This window comes from Podarcis pityusensis (genome assembly GCF_964106645.2).
Source record: "Podarcis pityusensis genome assembly, chromosome: 8".
Lineage (NCBI taxonomy): Eukaryota > Metazoa > Chordata > Lepidosauria > Squamata > Lacertidae > Podarcis > Podarcis pityusensis.
In genome coordinates, this window is record NC_138033.1 from 56,495,663 (window position 1) to 56,519,201 (window position 23,539).

Sequence of the window (23,539 nt, forward strand, 5' to 3'; positions counted from 1 at the left end):
TTACATTTAGCCACTACCCGAGGTGGGGGGTGGAAAGTGGCATTGTGACTGGGCCCACAATAAACTAACTAGCTAACTTCCCCCATGTTTTTTTCCAAGAAGAAAATTATTGCTTGGCAGAAAGAGCTTTGGCAGTGGGCTGGGCTTGTGGTGGAGGGGATTGGCCTTGACTTTGTAGAGGGCCAGAGTCCTGAAGCAGAAGTAAATCTAGATAGGATAATCTTAGACAGAGTTGGTGGGGCTTGTGGTAGAGGCAGTGAATTAGAAATAAACCTTGATTGGAGGGGCTTTGAGGGAAGGGGGTGTGTCCTTAGCTTGGATAGTGGGGTGGAGGCCATGAGGTAGAATTATATATCCCACCAGAAAGGGGCTTTGACAGAGGTAGAAGTTACCCAATGGTGTGGACACTATGGTCCTCCAACTTTGATCAGATCCAGCCAAAATGGCAGATGATTAGGGATGATGAAATTTATAGCTCACCAGCATCTCAAGGGCTGCAGGTTGTCTATTCCTGTTCCATTTACCACATGGCTGTATGCCTGCTGTAATAATTTACCAGTCAAAATAGTCGTCTGTAGTCAACCTCTTGGTTTTTAATTTCTAATCTTCTTTTCATCTCCATCCCAGTCTTATGTAACATATGTGAATATGACACTTTTGTACCCTGTGTTAATTAATCCAGACGTTTTATGAATTGCTCTGTAGAATCAGAGTAAAGGACCCCTGGACGGTTAAGTCCAATCAAAGGTGACTATGGGGTGCAGTGCTCATCTTGCTTTTCAGGCTGAGAGAGTACTTCTCTGCAGAATGTGTATTTTGAAGTCGATTGAAAGGGATGTGAAAGTGTAGTAGTACAGCACTTGATACACTTGGAAACACACTTTAGGAATGATAAATGAAAACACACTTTAGGGATGATAAATGAAAACACATTTTCAGAATTATAAATTACATTAAAAAAATAAACAGAAATTTAACTTTGAAGTTGTTATTTGCAGAACTACTTTTGATAAATCTAATGCTTTCTCTGAAAAGATTATTACTTTTGGATATTATCAATTCATGCTTTTGAGAAATGTAATTAATTCAACAGTAGCCCTATATTTCCCACAACTGCTTTTATTTTAAAGTTCTATTCTCTGGTCTTTTCCTCACCTATATATCGTTACAATGCTAGGCTGGATTTAAACCAGAACAACATTCAGCTGACACTGCTGACAGTGAGGGCTGTCTTTGCAAAACTAACAAGACTCTGTATACAAGAAATGTTGAAAATGCTTTATTTGTATTTTAAAATGTTTTGCTTATTTAAAGCATGTTTATTTTGGCCTTCAGCCAAAAACCAGACTCCCAGAATGGCTTATAACTATCAGTGATAGGATAGTACCTGTTAACAGGTTTACACTAAAAGAGACAACACAAAAGGGAAAGGGATTGGAAGGGAGAAGTGAAAGAGAAAACTTAAGCACTATTACTTGGTTAAAGAATTACTGTAATGACCAGCAAAAATAGAAAGATTTAAAGGGAAGGAGGTGCAAAAAAAATAAATGTATTTCAGCAGAGCTGATGGAGATACCCTGCAATCCTACCTCTCTCCCTCTACTGATGGAAAGGCTGCTCTTGCAAATATAGTCTTATATTTGCTTTAATCTCTGACCTTGTTAAATATTTTCTGTGTCCAGTTGCCTCTTAGCAATTTCATTTCAGTGAATGCTACTTCTCTAATGTGGTTTGTTACTTCACACCCTCTGCTTTACAAGACTTTACTGACATATAAACTGGGATTTGAAATAACTGTGCAATAGGTTGTGTGTGCCCAAAGGGGATTTCAGCTTGTGTTTCTCCAATGCAGCTCCTCTGCCCCACACTGGATGGCAAATTGTATTTTAAACTGAAGGAACTTCCAAGAGGCACACAGAGAATCTATATTATGCTAATAAGTATAAATAATTTTAAAAAGCTGGTTGTGATACGGCCTTGATGCTTTCTGTTCAGAGAGTAGTTTAACATGCCATGATGTAGCTCTTTGAAACCTCAATCCACTCCCTGATCATTCATTTTATCTGTAGTTCAGGAGTGGCTAACATGTAGCGCTTCTAATGTTAGCACTCCAACTCTCAACAGCTCGAGTGAACATGGAGTGTAATCTAGCAACAGTTGGAGGGCATAGGTTAGTGACGCCTGCTGTAACAAAATAAAGCCTTTCTGTTTTAGACATATGAGTTAGAGAGGAGTCAACTTCTGCTTTTGCTTCTTTTAATGTAACAGGGAAATGATCTACATTGGCTAGCATGTTCTTTATACGTGGCTTGCAGAAAAGCTGTCCCAACAGTGAGCAGAGGAACCGTTGAAGGAAACTATGTATCTTTAATAAGAATATTGCGCTGCTCAGGACAAAGGTAACTTCTATTTTAACAAATCAGAAAGTTTTAGAATTGATACTAATGTGTGAATTGCTATAGTAAGTAACTAGTAAGACTATTATCATGACTTAGGCATGCTCTCTGGTCGTTAGCTGTATAGGGATCAGGGATAACCTTGCTAAATATAATATTTCAAGTGACTTTAATCACTTTGACTTGTTAAAACTGCTCTTGCTGGTTTGACCCTTTGTAACAACAGTATGTTTATATTTATTTCCTGTCAGAGATATTTGTTTAACATTTATTTAAGTGCAGTATATCAACTAATAATACAAACATGCATCAACAACTTAAATGTTGGCATGAATAATTTTTATAATGAAAAAGTGATTCACTTCCATCAGCATTGTTGTTTAGCACAGCTTGTCCAAAGTTCTGTTTTCTGTACCATTTCATACTTACACTTGAGGTGAAAAGTTTTACAGCAGAGGAAAAAAGAGAGAGATGCATTGAGTTAATCAACATGACTAATTTAGGTCCATTATTTCACTGTAGGACTAGAATAACATGCAAATGGTCACATACATGAACATTGTTGTCTGATCATGGATACTTACATTAATTATAGACAGAAAGAGGGGGAATAATGGGGACACAGAACATGTGGTAGACCTGAGGAAGCATTCAAATCAAATTAGAGAGATAGCTGAACAAAATATAGTCAGAGGCCCAAGTTGGCTTCACTTAATCTTTACCTAGGGGACAATACAAATCTGCATTTTAAGCATCTTATTTGCCATCTTTCATTAGCAGCCAAGCTAGTAACAGCTAGCTACTGGAAATTCTTAGAGGATGCGACATTGATCACATGGTATAAAGAAGGATGATAATAAACTCTGACAGAAAAAATAACCAGTAAACTAAAAATAGCAAAGGGAATGAAACAGACACTTTTTCAGTGGACTGGCATGCTTTTATGATGTACAGTGTGAAAGAGGAAAGCATGGGACCACCTCCATATTGTAAATGATTGATGTGGTAACCATAATTGTTGTGCAAAAGCAATACAACAATTTAAGGGATGTGAACTCTGTTGTAATGTGACCTCATGTCTTCGGAAATGATGGGAGGGTAGATTTTGTTCCAATACTGTTTCTTGTTGTTTTGTAGTGCAAGAAATAAAAAAAAAATGAGAATCATTGGATTGGCATAGAGATCATAGGTAAAAGCAATTAGAATGCACAGAATAAGCAAAAATGACTTATGCTTGGTTAAGATTTTTTTAATATAAAGTTGATAAGAAAACAGGTCTTCAGTAGCAAATATGCTTAAACAGATTTCAGCATTAATATACTACAGCTCAAGAGTTTTAGCAAGATAGTTTGACCAAAAAAAAGTGGGGGTGGAGCAGGAGGCATGACCAAATTTGCTTAGCTTCTCTGGAACATGCAGGGTAAAGAACTAGGTGAGAGATTATCACTGAGGGGAAGAAAGAAAGAAAAAATTAGGAAGCCAATCAGAATGGGATACTCCAATTTGAATGAAGATTGTAAAAGGGGATAGAAGCAGAGGCATAGGAAGGTCAGTTGGTACCCAGTGTGGGAAATTTCTTGTCACCCCCCCCCATTGTTTTGTTTTGGTTTTGTTGTTGTTGTTTGCCTGCAAAAATGGTTTTATGTTATTTCATATTTTCTTACAAAGGAATGTGGATTCTGGGCCTCTGATAACAAGTAGGCAACTATGGACAGATACTTAAATCTACAGGATGGATTGTGTTTTGGCTTGTGTTATTTTATTTATATTTATTGTTTATTTATTTAATTAAATTAATTTTTAAAAACCTGCAAAGTGGTTTACCAAAAAAAACCCCACAGCAGTAAAATCAAGAAAAATTAACAATCCTACTTTAAAACATACAAAAGCTAAAATATTAAGATTAAAATTACTTCAACTTCCTAAGCATCTAGGTATGCTTGCCTAAAGAAGAATGCTTTTAGCAAAGTCACGTGCTTTGTTGCAATAGGCGGGGAGTTCCAAAGTGTGGGTGCTGTCACATTAAACAATGCAGTACAGTGGTGCCTCGCAAGACGAAATTAATTCGTTCCGCGAGTTTTTTCGTCTTGCGAGTTTTTTCGTCTTGAGAAGCACGGTTTCAATTTTTTCAAAAAAAATCTTCAAAAACCTCAAAAAAGGCTACCACACCGCGTGCTATGAGTTGCTCCCCGAAGTCAAGTCGCAACTGCACCTCTTCAAGCAATGCACCCTGTATTACTGTAACGGTTTTAAGAAAAAGGAAACAAACTTGCAAGACGTTTCCGTCTTGCGAAGCAAGCCCATAGGGAAATTCGTCTCGCGAAGCAACTCAAAAAACGAAAAACTCTTTCGTCTTGCGAGTTTTTCGTCTTGAGAGGCATTTGTCTTGCGAGGTACCACTGTACAGATATTATGAGGAACCTGTAGTAGTGCTTGAAACTACTGAAGGGGATGTTTTATTTATTGTGATTTCACCATGCTCTGTATTATCTGAAAAGGAAAACATTTATTTAAAAAATAGGACTGCACAGCAGCAATCTACTCTCATCATGATCAGTGGGACTTATTCCCGAGCCAACTGTGCATAAGATGGGCTGCAATCCTATGCACCTCTTGCATCCAACTTGTACCTAAAACTCTGCACAAGCCTGCACCAGAGAATTGTAGAGTTGGAAGGGACCCCTGAGGGTCATCTAGACAAACCCCTGGGGCAATGCAGGAATCTCAACTAGACCATCCCTGACCAATGGCCATCTGTCTTCTGTTTTCCCCCTCAGCCAAGACACACAACAACGAGACTGGAGGTGGGGGGAAATATAAATTTTGACAATCGGGCAGATTTGTCAGGCGTGCACAGGAACAGCTTGAAGACTTTACACAGAGAGGAACCCCACACGGGTTTCCCCGCATGTAACGTAACAGGCAGGGAGCCAGCTCAGATAGAGAGAAAGACATTGGGGGAGGACAGGACAAAAGAGTACCAAAATCCGCCCATTTTATCCTCTTTGGGATGGTGGCGCTAGGGCTCTGGGAGCACCCTCCCCAAAATATTTACTTGTCTTCACTGTATTGTTACCACTGTTATTCTATAGTACAGATCTTTTTTAAATTTAAACACTTTCTCTAAAATTAAAACAGCAGAAGTAATCAGTAGCATAGATACCAAAGGAAAGGCGAGAGAATAGTCCCAAATAGATACAAGGGAGACACAGATACACGAGCACACAGAAGTAAATAATCCAGCCTCGGAGAGAGGGGTGGGAATGTACAGTTTGCTGTACTTAGCCTCGAGATGGGAGACTAAAAGGGCTTAAAAAATAAAAAATAAAAGTCTTGTGTCTAGGAATATTTTTCTGCAAAAGCATCAGACTGATTGTCAAAAGTGTGAACTTCATTAATAGACCCTATTTAAAGGAATTGTTCAATTAGCCACAGACTTGCTTTGCTGATTTTTCTCATCTTCCTTTAATTACACAACTGTTTTGGGGGGGTCCTAGCTTCATGCAGGGAAGACTGGGGTGTGTGACTGAGGGGGGGGGGTCCTACCTTCATGCAGGGGAGGCTGGGGGCAAAGGGGAGACTGGCCTGCCGAGTGCCCAGGGTGGCGCTGAGCTGCTCCTCCTGGCACCCCGCGCAGGCAAAATGGGATGGCAGCACTGCTATTGTCCTGCACGCTCCACTTTTGGGGGCAGCAGAGGGTTTTCGGAGGGGGATTGGGGCCCAAAGGGGGTGCGCAGGACAAGCAGCGGCCTTGGCAGGCCTCCTCAGCAGCCCAGAAAGTCAGCCTATGTGAAGAAAACGAGACCAGGCCAAGTAGATTCGGCCTTGCCTTCGCCCCACCCCCAACCCAGCTAGCCAGTCGGCTGTGTGTAGGGGGCGGGGCGAAGGCAAGGCAAGGCCTAATCTACTCGGCCTAGTCTCAATTTCTTCACATAGGCCAACTTTCCAGGACCCAGGAAGCCCAGCGGAGGGTAAGGGAGTAGGGCAGTTCATAAAAAACTTTTTAAAAATAAATAAATAAATATGCCTGCTCTACTGAATTGAAATTTCAGCCTTTACAACATAGGAAAATGGCCAAGTAAACAGCTATTTTTGTGGAGGAGGGTCAAGATATTAACTGATATGCATGAAATTTCACCTACAGCTATATAATCCCTAGTGTAGTAAGATAAGACCTTTGGAGCAGGCATTTTTTTTTTAAAGTTTTTTATGAACCGCCCTAGTAGGGCAGTAATTGTTCCTTGATAATTTGTCACCCCCCTCCATGATGGTACCTGGGGCAGGGGGTCCCCGCCCCCTTTTCCTACCCCCCTGGATAAAAGACAATGGGCTAGCTGCATGAGAAAAGGAAAGAGTAAGTAAATGCAGGTAGAAGGACTGGCTCTCAGGTGAGACCTAATGCTTAAGGCAGTCTGAGATCACTTATGCTTGAAAGTTAAGATACTTTCATGCATTAGAATCAATATCTCTATATGTGTTGCTTTTTCTTTGATGTGTGCTTTAGTTGTAATTATTGCTTTTAAATCCTGCTAACTTGTCTCATCTATCACTGCTTTGTTCAAGTGGGCGGGGGGAGGTACTCCAATGGACTCCAGGTGTACATGCCTTTAAATAGGGTAGTATGATCCCTGTTGGGGTCATATTATAAGATAACTCCCAAAAATTATGCAACCCTGTGCCATATGAGGCAATATACTGTTTCGCCTAGGAAGCATTTTTATAGCAATTTCCCTTAAAGTAGCCTTAGAGCTATAGGATGTTGCATAGTCTGCCATACGACTGGCTAAGAAGCAGTCACAAAATATGTGATCACCATAATTGAAGAGAGGCTATAATAGAGTTGAAAATGGAAACATCACACATGTTTTATGGGGGTAACATTGAATAAACTTAGGAGGGGACAGGGAACATTCAGAGGAATAGACAGCGGTGAAACACAAGTAGTCATAGCTACTTCAATTTTAAAATAGGAAAGAGGCTGTCCTTCGTTTTCCTAATTTATTATTAAAGTGTTTGAAAATTAAGATTCCTTGCATATTTTCTATTGTAGTCATGCAAAGTTACATAAATCACAATTGGTTTTTAGAAAGATACTTCATAAGACTATATTTCTGATAATCTAAATGTCTTCAGTTTGATAGAATTTTTTAACAAGATGAAGAAATGGGAAGATATGGCAAATCTACCCTCCCAGTTCAGAGAACGTACCACAAGATTAGAAAGAAACTTTACAGTTTCTGCTGTAATTTTTAAGAAGTATGAACCCATTTTTCAGGATATTTTCAAGTACCCTCAAGATGACCAACCACGCCAGCAGAGAGGAAGAAAACAAAGGTATGGATTTCTTATATTAATTAAGGTATTAATACATTGTTGTTGTTTAAAAAACTAAGATTTGTATTTGACCCCATTTAATTGGAAGTAAGTTGCGTGTTAGTTTCATTGTAACCTAAGTAAATATGTTTAGTACCTTTTGTTAGCTAACTTCTTAGGAAATGCCCTCCCCAATCCTTGCTTCGCTCACCTGCACTAGTTCACCTGTCTCCTTTCTCTGTCCCCACCATCAATTACTCTCCTGCTTCTAAGTGTCTTTCCAGGCTACTGACTGATGGGCAAAATTAGATGGCCATGCATACTCTCTGTATCCTTGCCCTGTTTAATGAAACAAAGAACTATGAGGACTGTGAGTGCTGCACAATCTCCCTCCTAGCCCGAAAGCTCCTGAGCTGTCAATCTAGAAGGAAAAGAATAAGGAAATCTATGTGTGCAGCATTCACAATACAGCCCAAAGTGTGTCTGACTTTTCTATAGGAGTGGTATATTTTTGAGATCCTTCATCGTATAAATGAAAATATAATAATTTGTTTCTTTTTATGGCATCATTGCTAAAAAGGAGACAGCCTTGCACAGTCTCTGAAGTTTTTCAGTTTTCCTGGGTGCTGTTTGTTTATGCAAAAGGTAAGAACTGATGTTTAATATTGTGTTCCATAGCCTTCATGATACTATCTTTTAAGAGGTGTGATGATAGCAATGCATCTTAATAATTGCTCCAAAGCTGTAGAATGATCTTTCTTTCATAACTGCCTCCTTCTTCATTTGGATTTTGACTTGGTTAGCTAGTCTTCTGCTTTTTCCTTAAAAAAAAAAAAAGGTAATTAATATGGCCATGCTTCCCTTACATAGTGAGGGATGCTGTCCCTGTTTTGATGGTGTTGGTTTGTCTTTCTTTATTCAATTTTTACCCCTCCCCTCCTCACAAAGGAACCCATAGTGTTAAACACATCAGTAATAAGATTGTTTGTTTAGTATTTAAAACAAACAAATCCACAGCATCATTGTCTCAAACAGTGATTTCAGGGTTTCCAAGAACAGTATCTTTCCGTCCATCAAATATCTGGGTAAAGAGGGATGTTTTTCAGTTCCTCTTGAAAGCTATTAAAAAGGAAGACTCACTTCACCAGGGAAAGCATTCCACAAATTGGGAACCACTACTGAAAAGTCCCTTTTATTACCATTTTCATTGTGTTTTGTTTCTCTGAGCTTATTGATTTCAGTCAACCTTGCTCCCAGTTAAGTACACATAAGATTGTATCTTTAATACAGTCTTGCTTGTACTGATGTTTGGCTATCTGAAAATTGGCTGAAAGCTCTCCCTTTTAAAGCTTGATGGGAAATAGCATAGCCATTCTTCTTGTTCTCTTTAACAAGCTTGGAATTATGGGTGTTGGCTGTTAAATGGGACCTCTGCTTTAACCTTGTGTATAGATTTATCTTAAGTGTCTCTAATTTGTCTGAAGGTATGAAGTGTCTATATAATTTGTGGAAGAGGCTTTGGTTTACACCCATTGTAGACTGTTGTCCTAACAATTCTTACACTCCTGATGGCTTAAATCAACTATAATACAAGTACAAAAAAGTTGTTGTCTAAACTGAGTATTTCTATTGGCTTTAAACATCTAGTCCTACTTTATGTGCTGCTTTATTTGTAGTGGTAACTGTTGTCAAAAGGTTGACTGAGTAAATATACAACATTCTTAATCTGTTGTTACAATGTAAGAAAATAATATGAGCATCACAGCTCATTGAAATGGAATACAGTTCCTAGAATGCGTTCTGTTTCAAAACCCACCATGAATTTGTTTTCAAAGGAAAAAAGAACTGTTATTTTCTTGCTGAGATTCATACCAGTTGAGCAGGGGTGGGCAAGAAGGTATATTGAGATCTACTGGTAGATCTCTGGATGACTTGAAGTAGGTTGGCAAGGATTTCTGACTCTCTGTAGTTTAACATCTCCCTGTGAGCTGAATTCTGATACTCAAAACAAATTTATTGACTCATAATTCTTTTCTTCTATGCCTTTTGTACTTGGCTCTGGATAGTGAATCTTGGGTTTCAAAACCAAAGTAGATATTGCAACCCTGAAAACTGCCCGCTTCTGCAAGTAAAGTACAGAATAATTGCTTGGACAATGATTCTAAAAAGGGAGACTGATGGAAGCAAATTGACTAGGATTATAGGGGTTAGTGTCAGAAACTACAGGACTTTTTGTCTATCTCTTTTTTATTAACCTTTTTATTTTTAAGTATTAAAGACTTGCAATTTAATGAGCACTATTAATGAGCTGCTGTCTTCTAGCTTATTATTCAGTCCATGAGAACATGCTTTTTGTTGTTGTTGCAAGAATGGCAGATACCTCCCATGGAATACTTAAGGCTCTAAAATGGGATAATGTAGCTTGTAAACTGTGAAATGGAGTTTCACATGCACAGGCTTCATTTGCTTTTGACAAATAGCCATGGGACCTTGTTTGCACTGTTTTTGAGGGTTTCTTCTGCGTTTATCATGGCAACCACATTTCAAGGACAAGTTTGGGCTTGCCTGTGTGACCAGCTTTGCTTAAAGATAAGCACTTGCAACTTCCTTTCTCTGCACAGAAAGTAATATAGATTTATTGCTTGCTACTTCTGGTGCAGATGAATTAGCCTCTTGCCTAATGCGTGCGGTAAGACAAGTGCTAAGGTACTGTAAACTAGCATAGTATTAACAATACAGTTGCTGATGATTAGTTATTCTGCTTCTCATATTTTAAGTAATTTAGTATTATCTGTGGTTTCTTTAAGGTGGAAATGTTCTTTATTTGAGGCAGCAATTAAACAGTAGCAGTATTGTCACTTTTTTGCTATTTATTTTTTTTAAAGGAAAATAGCAAATAAGAAATTAGAGAGTAATATGGCTGAACTTTGAAATATCAGTTGTCCTAACTGGAAGTTATTATATGTACAGTTTTTAGTTTATAGTATTACAGTATTAATGTAAATTATCTGTAATTTACATGACAACAGTTTTAAATCTGATGTCAGTAGGTGTCTGATCCATGCATTTATATTTATAATGTATTTACATACCTGTTCCAGTATTGCATATGCACATGGATTAATGAACACTGTTGATGCTAAGCTGGTGCTCTTCAGATGTTGTTGGAGTACAACTCCCATTTAATTCTGATCACCACTTGTGCTGTCTGAGGCTGTTGGAAGTTGGAGTCCAAAACATTTAGAGGGCAGCAGGTTGGAGAAGTCTAGTTTATTCTATGAGAAATTTTCTAAGGATTGCACTCATCTTGTTAAAGTTTGGAGCGCTTTTTAATCGACATTTCTTTATAATACGTTGTAGGATATCATAACACAAATTGATTTCTAAACAGTGAGAACTTAAGTACAGTAAGAAAGGAGTAATATTTTTACATTAACATTAAAACTTCTAAAAAGGAGCATGTAATATTTCAGAATGCATTTTTATATTTACCCAGAGGGAATACTGAACATTTTCCCATGCTTTATTTTTCAGTCAAATCTTTTTTGATAGTAACAATGAATGATGTATGTGTTTTTAAAAGATTCATGAGTAAAGGACTGTAAGGTAATATTGGTAACTGTCCAATCTTAAAATTTACGGTCATTTGCATTTTTTTGAGAATTCTGAAATCTTCTTAAATGTAATTCAAATCTTATTTGTAATCTCTCAGGCAATTTCCCTATGATCAGTGATGACTTAGTCAATTCCTACCATCTATTATTATGTGTCCTTGATCTAGTCTATGGAAATGCTCTCCAGTGCCCAAATCGTAAGGAGCTTCTGAATCCTAGTTTTAAAGGTACGTTTTAAAAATCTCTTTATAATGCTTCTCATGGTATGCCACAAATTCATTATTTTGATTTTTTTAAAAAAAAAACCCTTGCTTTTTTTAGTTTGGCTTTGAGTGTAGTGAACCAAATATTACACTGAAAGATTAGCTGCGCCACACTGAGCGGAACTCTAAAAAGGATTAAATATAATGCAGGTTGTTCATCCTTTTGCTTTATCTGCACATTTAATTGTTCTCTAACTTTGCCATAGAAAATACAGCAGGCCAAAGAACATATTGTTTATCCATACACAGGGCTGGATTGATGAAAAGTGAAGGGAGAGAGCATGGTTTGTATCATAGTCTTCAAGAAACAAAAATTCCTTCATAAAACAGCTAATTGATTCACACAAAAAAGCCCAAATGTTTGCCGCACTGACAGCTATGTTCGGGGAATGAATACTGATTTTAAACTCTGAATCATAGATTTTAGTTGAGAAAGTGTTATTTTTAATATAAATAAGTATATAGGGAATTTTCAATTTTGCCTACTGCGTCCACTCCTTGGTGCTGATGTAGTACCTATTGCTGATGTTATTTCTGTTGTCTGGTCTTTGACTGCAATAAAGATTGATTGAGTGTTGGAATTTTTTTTCATATTAAAATTTAATAAGCCTGGAGCATGCAAAATATTTTTACTCCTCTCTTCCCCTCCCTACTCCCGATGCTACTTGATATCATAGGGCTGCCTGAAGACTTCCATAGTAAAGATTTTAAGGTGTTGTCTGAAACTTCTTGCATCATTGAAAAGCTCTGCTCCTTACATGATGGTTTAGTATTGGAAGCCAAGGGTATAAAAGAACATTTTTGGAAGCCCTATGTGAGGAAACTTTTTGAGAAAAAGGTATGTAACTAATTTTAAAACTTTATGCTTCATTGATGATTTGTCATTATTCCATTGCTTGCACTTAACACTAGTTCTGTTTTCTTGTAGATTCTAAAGGGAAAGGAAGAAAATCTGATGGGCTTACTGGATCCTGGAAACTTTGGAGAAAGTTTGTGAGTTTTGTAGAACAATAGCATTGGTAGTCACAGAATTTGCTGGATACAGAGGTTCCATTAGTTTGCTCTCAATCTGTCACAACATCCCTCACCTCTTAGAGCTAAGTTTTGAAGCCCAGTCTATCACTGGTAATGGTACAAAATTTGCTCCTGAAAATCACCATATTTTGAACCACTCAGTTTTAGTTACTTGTGAAATCCTGGGCTATAATTTTTTAGCTTCCTCAAATGCATTTGTACCTTTTTAAGGTATTTTAAACAGGAGCATCCTTGACAAATTGCCTAAATGTATGTATGTGTTGGTGTGGGTGTGTATGTATGTATGTATGTATGTACAGTGGTACCTCGGTTTAAGAACAGTCCTGTTTACGAACGATTCGGTTTACGAACTCCGCAAAACCGGAAGTAGTGTCCCGGTTTGCAAACTTAACACGGTCTCAGAATGGAATCCAAACAGTGGAAGGGCACCAGCAGCAGGAGGCCTCAATAGGGAAAGTGCACCTCGGTTTAAGAACAGTTTCGTTTTAAGAACGGACTTCTGGAATGGATTAAGTTCGTAAACCGAGGTACCACTGTATATATATATATATGTTTATTAAATTTCTATCCCACCCCTTCTTCCAATCATCCATTTGCCTTTGAATGTGCACCAAAGTCCCAAGGTTAGTTGAGTTTTCCTAGCTCTCTTTTCACCTTGAAATATTAAAAGTCAGTGGTTGGACCCTAGTTTTCTTTCTGTCTCCCCATTTTCCTTTAACCCCCAAAAATCTGCTTCTAGGGGTTGGGAGATTTGGGGAGATGGTGTGGTGAAGAGGGTTGCAGATATCTCCTCCCCACCCCCTTCCTCTACATTAACAAATGATCAACTTAAGATCCAAATTAGTTCCTATGTTTGCATTATCATAACTTGCTTCAAGATAAATCTGGGGGATGAACAAGCGTTTTGTCCAAACATGTAGCTGCTGGACCCTGGCTTAATATCTTGGCTTCGGTTACATTTAATGGAAGACTTCCTGGTTTGATTGCTTGCCTGGGGAAGCAAGGAACAAGGCATCTGCATATGTACCTGAAAGGTTAATCCATATCTTGGCTTCATAAACTAGAGAGGTGATAATCTGAGCAGAGCAGTTCTGTCAGCAGTTTCATCTTATACAGTTAGATATCTGCTGGTTACTTATATTTTGATAGTTCTCAGTAGGGCTTTTTCAACTGGAACTCACCAGAACCCAGTTCTGGTCCCCCTCCATAGTCATTACAGTGGTACCTCGTGTTACGGACGGGATCTGTTCTGGAGGGCCATCTGTAACGTGAAATGTCCGCACTTCAAAGCACTGCGTCTGCGCAGGCGCACAGCGCAATTTGGCGCTTCTGGGCAGGCACGAGCAGCAAAACCCAGAAGTAACCCATTCCAGTACTTCCGAGTTGCCGCAGGACATAACGCAAAAAGATGCAACATGAAGCGGATGCAACACGAGGTATGACTATAAGAGAACAAGGAGGGGTGTTCATGGTGAGTTCCGGCACCTCTTTTTCTAGAAAAATAGTGCTGATTCTCACTATTTAGATTGATGCCATAACAAAAGTCTCATTTTTAATTATTATTTTGAGGAAATAAATGTTGGCTTAGTAGTTACACTTTGTAAAAGTTATCATAGAAGGAATCAAAGATCCAACAGTTTTCTGTGGTAACACTTTTTAGAAATTCTAACCCTGTTTGACTTTTCTCATGACAGAAGCGAAAAGGCCTAGGAAGACCCTTTTTACTGAAACGCTTCCCTCTGTTCTGTTGCAGTCACTTATATTTTGAGTACTCAACACTGTTTATCTCTCCCCCCACACCCCCAAATATTATAGCAAAGCCATCAACAAGGCCTATGAGGAGTACATATTGTCAGTTGGAAATCTAGATGAGCGAATATTTCTTGGAGATGATGCAGATGAAGAGATAGGAACCTTGCGAAGATGCTTAAATACAGCCTCAGGCATGGAAACAGCCAAAAGAGTTCAAGTGAAATATAATCTGCAGGAGCATTTTGAACGAGTGAGTATAGTGTGGTCTGTCGTGTGTTCTATTGGTGAGTTGTTGTCTGTCCTTAGAATAGTCCTAGTAACATATTGCCCATGGTCAGAATTACATCTCTGGGTGTATTTGTTTCTCTGGTGCATTTCCAGGCCCAAATCAAAGTAAAGGTTTTAAGCTTTACAGTAATAACTTTAAGATCTGCTGCTGTGCTCACCCTCAGGTTGGCAAGGTGGGTTGCCAGGATGGAAATGCACCTCTTTATGGTGGTCCCACAGCCATGCTGGCCCTTCCATTGGGCCAGCACCAAATCTCTATGTTGCAGACTTCGGGGAAGGCCCTGAAGATGTACCTATTCCAGACGTGATGCTTGTTAACCAAGTGAGGGTCTCACTCAGGCTTCCTCAAACTTGGCCCTCCCAAATGTTTTTGGCCTACAACTCCCATGATCCCTAGCTAGCAGGACCAGTGGTCAGAGATGATGGGAATTGTAGCTTCAAAACATCTGGAGGGCTGAGTTTGAGGAAGCCTGGTCTAACTGAATTACATTCTCTCCAATTTTGTTAAGTGTTGATTTATAGCATTTTGAAGTTTTAATTTTAACCTTTATCTCTTATTTTGCTTGTAAGCTCTTTAGATGGGGTTTGACCCAGAAAAGCGGCCTAGAAATATTTTAAATCATGAAATAATTAATTTTTATGTAATCATTGTAGTAACTTCAGTTCTTGAAATATTTTCATGTTGCTGCTGTTTAGGCAAAATCCTTTAGAATAGCAACACCTCTTACTGGTCGAAAGTATATAAAGGAGAGCGACCCGTGTACAAGTCCCATTTCCATAGCCACATACAGCTTGACCCGACTTCATACAATGCTGACAGGCCTGAAAAATGCCCCTAGTGAAAATCTTGAGCAGATTTTCAGGTTAGTAGAATCACTGCTTTAAAAAATGATTTGATCTAATCTTCCTGGAACATTACAGACCGGAAAGCCAAATATAGAAAACAAGAATTTTTAGATTAATTGAAGGAGTCTGAAATTATATTACTTCAGAATACATAGTATTGTGATCACAGATGCATGAACAGCTTTGTCATTTCCCCCCTCTCTCCATTTGTGCAGAGATACAGTTCTCTGGTAACCTTTTAAGATTACATGTAGCCTCTTTGTGTATAAGAAAGCATACACTGTGTTCTTTTTATGCTTCCCTATTCTTGGATGAAATAACGACACCTGTTTTTATAACTGGCATTTAATGGTATTTCATTACCATGGTAAATCAGTTTATTTGTTGGAAATGCAACACAACAAAATGTAATAAAATTAGCAAAACTAAACATGCACAGTTCCATCTTGTGGTGGCATTTCATGCTAGTCCTACTCACAGTAGACCCATTGAAGTTAATGGACTAGGCTAACATAGGTTTGTTAGTTTCAGTAGGTCTACCCTAAGTAGACCCAGGCAGTATGTTAAAAATAAAATAATTCTATGAACAATGGCTGGATAAAAGTGGTATTACTTCATGGTGTTCTGAAAAACCATATCACCCCTTTCTTCTTAATTTACAAAAAAATAATAATTCATTTTTTTCTGGCCAGGGCTTGTTCCAGGGATCCTTCTTTGTCAATTGCCAACAGAGTGAAAGAAATGTATGACATTTATTGTCAGAGAACACCGTCACAGGGAGAACCTGGTAGCTTCTCTAAAGGTAAGGCCATACTATGCTCTTATATAAAGCAACTTCTATTGTGTTCTGATATTTCCAGTGATCCCTGTACACAGTGCAGCTAGTATTTGAAAGCTGCCTGGCCTTTGAACATGTGTTCTGTCCGAAAACTGATCCATCTGGAAATAGTGCAGTATAGCCTTATAAGAACATGTTTGTAATTTCTATTTGTTTCAAGGGATTTAAAAGTAATTATTATTGTTTGGAAGCATTCCCCTCCCCCATTATGATTCTTTTTAATGGCAGCTGACGAAATCTAGCCCCAAGTCTTGAATTTCTTTTCTTAATGTGCAGAAATTGTTGGAAAACACTTTCGTCTTGCTGAGGTCCTTTATTATAAGGTATTGGAGTCTGTCATTGAGCAAGAAAAGAGAAGACTAGGAGATGCTGATTTATCTGTAAGTAAGTCAGAATAGTTCGCATAAATTTTCAACATTTTTTATTTCAAAAGAAACTAATACAAAATGAAATACTTACCTACAATAAGAATTATGGTAATCAGTCCATAAGCTGGCACCAATTTAGTCATTGTTTTCTGCAGGGTCTTTAGGATTGCCCAACCTCATAGTTTGTGTAAACATAATGTTAAACTAATGAAATTTCTGTTGCCTTAAGATCAAAGCAGTTTATCCTCTTCTATGCAATAGTATAACCTCTCCTCCAGAGAAATTGCTATGTAAGTTGCAGTCTCCATGACAGTGAATAAAATGGTCATTTTAAAATGCTCATATATATAAACCTTGGCAGTATTAAAAACATTTAATATTGTTGACAGGTATTGTTATCCCAGTTGTCCCAGAATAACCAACAGACGCTGGCTGCATGATAAGTCCGTTGCCCAGAAGGGATCTGTCTTTATAAGTGGATGAGACCTGTGAGGTGTGCATATTCCTCAACAAAGAAATGCTGCCTTCCTAAATTGAAATTAAATGAGGAGTCTGTGTGCAGAAGATTCATGAACATGGGTCTTCCTGTCCTAGTGATTGGCCATAACCATGAGGTTTAGGAACGAGTGATAGAGATGCATAACTCAGACATTTTCCTTTGCCTGCTCAGTGTCAACTTCCACCTTACTGGTGCAAATTAGTTAGTGGCGAATTATATCGTGTTAGATTTTTTAAAGGACTTGCTTGAATGAAGAAATGCTTTTTGCGTTTTTATGCTGAACTGATTGAATTCTTCACTGTACAACACTTTTTCTATCCTAGGGGATTCTGGAGCATGATGTGTTTCACAGATCTCTCATGGCTTGCTGCCTTGAGATAATTATTTACTCTTACAAAGCAACTGATAGTTTCCCATTCATCGCCGATATATTTGATGTTCCTGCCTTTCACTTTTATAAGGTGAATTATTTTTTACCATTTGCTCTGACTTCTAAGAGTCAGCAAGGAAAATGTTATAATTTACTAAGAAGTTAACACCTTTTAGTTTTTGAAAATGCTATTGAATTTCATAGTCGTTTCAAAGACATAACAATGTATGTTTGTTTAAACTTGCAATATTTGTTATAGGTGATAGAGATTCTGATTAGAGCAGAAGATGGCCTTTGCAGAGAGGTAGTGAAGCACCTCAATCACATCGAAGAGCAGATTTTAGAAAGTCTGGCATGGAAAGCGGAATCACCGTTGTGGGACAAAATCAAAGAAAATGAAAATAAAGTTCCCACATGTGAGGAGGTAAAATACGGGGCTTATCTGCCGTGTGTGTACATACTTCTTTATTTAGTACTTGGGAATTTATTCTGCCTGTTTAACCAAAATGGGAAGGATTTAGCCCCCGTTCATCAGCTGAGAAGCAGAGGGCTGACTCCTGTTTTTGCAGTCTGTCTGAATTGAACCCCACACACCTGTCAGTCAGATTCTAAGCCCAGCCTGCGGAGAGTTACCATCAACTTAACCCTAAACCAGCTCTATCCAACCTATTACCCTATGGAAGTTTTAGGCTACAACTCCCATCATCCTTGATGGTTGGCCATTCTGGCTGGGGCTGATAAGAGCTGTGGTCAGCAATCATTGCCCCTCTCCCCTACCCCGTTCCTCTACTGAGACAGCTCCTTAAAAACTGTCTGCGGTGTTTGCCAGCAGTGCTTTTTCTTGTAGTCAGTGAAGCTATTTAGGATGCATGGATTCAGGTGTTCAGCCAATTCTACATTAAAACTGCCAGCAGCTTGGCCTCTAGGAATATAATGGGCACAAACATCCCTTCAGTCTTCATGTCCTGCTATTGGTCAATAATGGGTCCTCCTTTCCTTCAGACATCATTTGATTGTTCAGTATCTCATTTTCTTTGCCCAGTAAGAGCAAGAGGGTGAGTGGAATGGGGGGAGATTATTTGCCAGCAGGCTTATCATATAGGTTTAAGCAGACGTTCATACAGATCCAGCTCATTGTCCCTCACTACTTTCTGCAAGAAAACACTGAACCAGCAATTTTTAAGAAAATCTAAAGATGTACATTAAGTAAAGAACTATTCCCCTCCAATGTGCCCAACTGATCTAGTTCTATTAAAATGTCATTGAAGTCTGTCACAGCAGTCCAGGATTATTACTGGAATTTCTGGCTCCTGCATGAAGTAACTAGAAAACAGATTAATCGTGTTTATTTAACTGGTACTGTGGCTGCAGTCTTGTACCACCTTCCTGTGAGTAAGTACCATTGAATTAAATAGGACTTGCTTCTGAGTAGACATGTCTAGTAGGCAGTAAGGCACAGATCAGATGTCATGTTTCTAGATATCTCAACCATGCTATGAGATTGTGTACTTTCCTGTTCCTACATGTTTATTTATTTAAATAAATGCATGGTCTCTTAAAAAAAAGAAAACAGATCAGATTAAAATCCCCCTTTCTAGTTTGCTTATAACTGGAATTTTCTATTATATTTAGATCCCAACTTACTATTGTTACAGCTTACTAGGGTTTTCCAAAACTGTTGTTCAAATCTTGGGTTGCAGGGAAGACTGGGACATCATTATCCACAGTTTGCACTAGATTAAAACCATGATTTGAAGCAATTTTGGTAAATGGTAACTCCTGTTTTGGACATAACAGTGGAGGTTAAAAAATCAACAGAAAGCAGCAGGGAGAAAAAACTCTAAAAGGCTGCAGAATGTTCTTCTAATGGCTGAACTGGACTACAGAGAGCAACATTTTTTAAGAGTTTTTGCAAGGATAAAAAATGCATGAATCTTATGTTTTTAGGTAATGCCATCTCAGTATTTTGAAAAGTCAAATGGGAACAGTGTGGCAGGTTCCCCTTTAACCCCAAGGAGGCTGAATGAGATTCGTGCTGAAACTGGAACACTGGGAAAGGGTAAGATTTACTCAGCTTATCACAAGGTGCATCTTGTCTCAGTGTTTGCACATCAAGAATATTACTACTTAAACACCACCTCATATTGGACAGGGCATGATCATATTGGGAAAAAGGCCTGAGGATGATAATCAGCTGTGACTTAGGTTGGCGTATTCACAAGGAGCATTCTCTTCCATGAAATTGACATAGTAAAATAATCTGACAACCTTGCCACATCCAAAATGTACATGAGCCCTTAATCTGATGTTTTGAGTGGGATTAAACTTTTAACAAGGCGGCATTGGATTACATGCAATTCTCCCCCCACTTTCTTTGTCAATCTGCAGGCCTTTCATCTTCTCCAACCACGCTTTATGAGAGATACAGCTCTCCGACAAGTAACCCTACGAGGAGAAGGCTCTTTGTTGATAATGACCCCCCTACTGAGGCCACTCGGACTCCTGTGAGGGTCTCCCAGCAGCCCGTGATCAGTACAATGTCTGTTCAGAACGTCTCCACAGAAACAATACCTGTCACTCCTGTGCCTGGGCAGACTTTAGTAACTGTAGCGACCGCAACTGTGACTGCGAATAATGGACAGACAGTTACAATACCGGTACAAGGTAAGGAGGATGCATGGTCTTTGCAAGATGTAGGAAATAACCATTACGGTGGCTCCCAGTGCCATCGTTGGGGTGTGGATTGTAGTGAAGTGGGTGAATCATAATTGAAGAGTTTGAAGGTACCCCTTCTCAGTAGGGACCCTCTTAGGAGTTCCTCCACCCTCAGAAGGGGGGGCGGCGGCGTGTGGCAGCCCACAAGAGTGCGTACTCTGTGGCAACCCCTAAATAGTGGAATTCCCTCCCCACGAAAGTATGTTTGAACCTTCTGCCATAACCTTCTGCCATATAACGGAGGTGCAACTTTTAACCCTGACCTTTAACACTTGAGGTATCTATTTTTAGACCAGGGTGAGAGGGTCTGTAGGGTAGAAGTAAGAGAGTAAATAGTGTCCCCCAAATTCAGACTTCCCAGTACACAAGCTTCTTTCAGCCCCAGAAACAAATTGGCTTCCCCCCTTTTTCTCAAATTTCAGTATGTACATTTTCATATACTTCCCTAAGTAGTAGGAACCTTTTGTTCCAAATGTTTCTGGATTTTCTCCCAGCGGTCCCTTTGCAGCATTTATTTGCTCTTCCTTTTACAGGCATTGCCAATGAAAATGGAGGAATAACTTTCATTCCAGTCCAGGTCAACGTAAGTGGGCAGGCCCAGCCACTGCCCAGTTCCATCCAGCCTCTCAGTGCCCAGACCCTTGCTGGGACTCTCAGTACTCAACAAATGACTGGCACAGCCCTTCAGTTACAAGGCCAGTTCCAGCAGATTGCCCTTCCCGGAGAGCGACAAAAGCAGCAAATGGGCAGTAGCAGTGCTAAGTCCAGGAAGGCCGGCTCACTCGCACTCTTCTTTAGAAAGGTACATCCAGCATAGAAAATCACATGTGTCACTACAGTGCTGACTTGGCTGGAAATCCAAGCTTGCTTTCTTAGGGTAAGAACATCCTCAGACAGGGAGATGTGTATGATAAACTCAGACCATTTTTTTCTAAGTCTACTCTGCCCATCGTAAATAAGAGTTCAAAATCCACATTGTTCTAGCTGATTTTACTGCAGCATTCCTCAGTCCTCAGTCATGTTCAGACATATTAGTTTGAACTTCATACAATCTCTTCCCTTTTTATGATGGTGATTTAGAAGAGGTTGTTGTGCCTTTCACATTTATACAGAGTACCACCCCATAACTGCTTCTTATTGATTGATTGAATCTGCAAAGGGCATTTTTGTCTGCCAGCCAACCAGATGTTCTCCTAGAAAGGGATCCCTCTCTTCATCCCTCCCAACCCATTTTCCACCCCCATAGCATTCCCTGGCTTTGCATTCCTGTTAAAAAGGGGACTTGGTTCTTCCTTGCTTGCTTTCCAGCCACCTTTTTGAAAAATAATAGTTGAAGTGAAATTTTGTTGATAAAATCGGGTATATAAGCTTAAGGAATACAACTCACATATGTTAGGTTTGTGACCATAGTAAAGCATTGTTTTTATAACAGGGATCAACATTTTTTGTATCAGTTCCAATGTTCATTACAGTCTATTAACTAAGAAACAAAAAGCACAAAATAGAAAACCCAGCCTCAGTAGAACCCGTTATTAACACTACTCACTCCTGAACAGGCTGGCTATTGCTCAGGCAGGTCAACTTTAGACAACTGCTTTATACTCAAACATATTATTGATAAACATGTCTTGCAATTCCAGCTAAATATTTATGTGGCTTTCATTGATTTGAAAGCTGCTTTCAATTCTATCTTTTGGGAGCAAACTATAATCAAGGGGGGGTTGATATGCAGCTTTTCAAATACATAATGGTACTATATTCTGGCACAAATTTGCGAGTTTGAATAAATGGAGGGCATTATCTGACACTGTTCCAGTTACAAAAGGAGTAAGACAAGGATGTCTACTTGCCCCCCTTCAATATATTTATAAATGATGTAGCTGAGCTTCTAAGAGGTGAACACTGTTTTCCAGTAAAAATCAGAAATATTTAGTCCTCCTTTATGCAGATGATGCAATCCTGATTTCCTGCACCCAATTGGGCTTGCGCGGACTGCTGAATTGGTTCAGCTTGTATTGCAAGAATGAGCATCTTAGTATAAATTCCCAAAAAACAAAAGTTATGTATGATATTTGGCAAATCCAAGAAAACTCACAATTGGTCACTCAGTGGAAATACACGGGAGCAAGTATTCTCTTTTAAGTATCTCAGTGTGGTCTTTCAGTGGACAGGGAAATGGTCTGCACAGGTCCACTCAAGCACCCTATTATCTGGTAGAACTTGAAATGGACTATTACAATTCCACCTTACAAAAGGGGGCAACTTGGTTCAGCCTACTGAACTTTGTAAGCCTAGGGTGTTGCCAAAGTTGTTATTTGGAGCACCACTGTGGGCCATGACTAATTTAGATCACTGGAGATAGTGCAGAACAATTTTTTACAACCTCTATCTTTCTTAGGAACTCCTTTATGTTGGCCTGTCCAATCCGCTAATGGAAGGACATTTAGTCTTGTCTGTGTAAAGACTATCATTTCAACATTTGGTAAATCTACCTTGGCAGAGATGGATAGAGTGGAATAAAAAAAAGCATAAATTTGTTAGATTGACAAATCCTGATACCTGAAGGGAAGGTTGTCTTTTGCAAAGACTTGTTTTTTGTTGTCTGATGTAGAGAGGTATATATCCTTTAGAACATCCACATATCTTGCCACGGCTTTACAAATTTGTGTAATAAAACTTAAAAGGGGGAATGGGAAATGATTTATCTTCTAAAGGTCAAGGAGTAAAAATGTAAACAACTACAGTGGTACCTTGGTTTACAACCATAATCTGTTCCAGAGGTCTGGTTGTAAACCAAAATAGGTTGTAACCCAAGGCACACTTTCACCAATGGGGCCCTTCCCCCCCCCCCAAAAAAAAATTGGTTGTAATTTTAAAAAATGGGTTGTAATCCAAAAAATGGGGCACACACTTCGAGGTTTGACGTTGTAATCCAAGACGGTTGTAAACCAAAGCGGTTGCAAACCAAGGTACGACTGTATTAGTAGCAGTATTCTTTTTAGCATTTTTATGTGTGTAATGGCTGTTTGCTAAACACAATAAACCAAACTGTCTAACAGGGACTAACAGTCATAGCAGTTCTGAGAAGGAAATGACAATATTCAGACATTTTGCCACTTGTTTGGTAGTTATTTATTACCCCTTTCAAGGAAAATACTTCAAAAGGGTCTCTTTGAATTGACCAAGAAACTTCATCTTAAAAATTATGCATTTTCTTAACTCCATTATAAAATCCACAGTAA

At 38.9% G+C, this 23,539-nt stretch overlaps 1 protein-coding gene across 1 annotated transcript in view; it reads left to right on the top strand.

Annotated features, from left to right (window-relative positions):
• The window catches only part of RBL2 (RB transcriptional corepressor like 2), a 36,361-nt gene that overhangs the window by 790 nt on the left and 12,032 nt on the right, over positions 1-23,539 (top strand). The window contains exons 2-16 of the mRNA XM_081015360.1: positions 2,269-2,399; positions 7,530-7,730; positions 8,290-8,354; positions 11,422-11,550; positions 12,264-12,424; positions 12,515-12,579; positions 14,437-14,623; positions 15,358-15,524; positions 16,200-16,309; positions 16,622-16,725; positions 17,536-17,673; positions 17,842-18,006; positions 19,530-19,641; positions 19,971-20,246; positions 20,831-21,099. Coding sequence (XP_080871486.1) covers positions 2,269-2,399; positions 7,530-7,730; positions 8,290-8,354; positions 11,422-11,550; positions 12,264-12,424; positions 12,515-12,579; positions 14,437-14,623; positions 15,358-15,524; positions 16,200-16,309; positions 16,622-16,725; positions 17,536-17,673; positions 17,842-18,006; positions 19,530-19,641; positions 19,971-20,246; positions 20,831-21,099 — 2,280 coding nt within the window. The remainder of the gene's footprint in view (positions 1-2,268; positions 2,400-7,529; positions 7,731-8,289; positions 8,355-11,421; positions 11,551-12,263; positions 12,425-12,514; positions 12,580-14,436; positions 14,624-15,357; positions 15,525-16,199; positions 16,310-16,621; positions 16,726-17,535; positions 17,674-17,841; positions 18,007-19,529; positions 19,642-19,970; positions 20,247-20,830; positions 21,100-23,539) is intronic.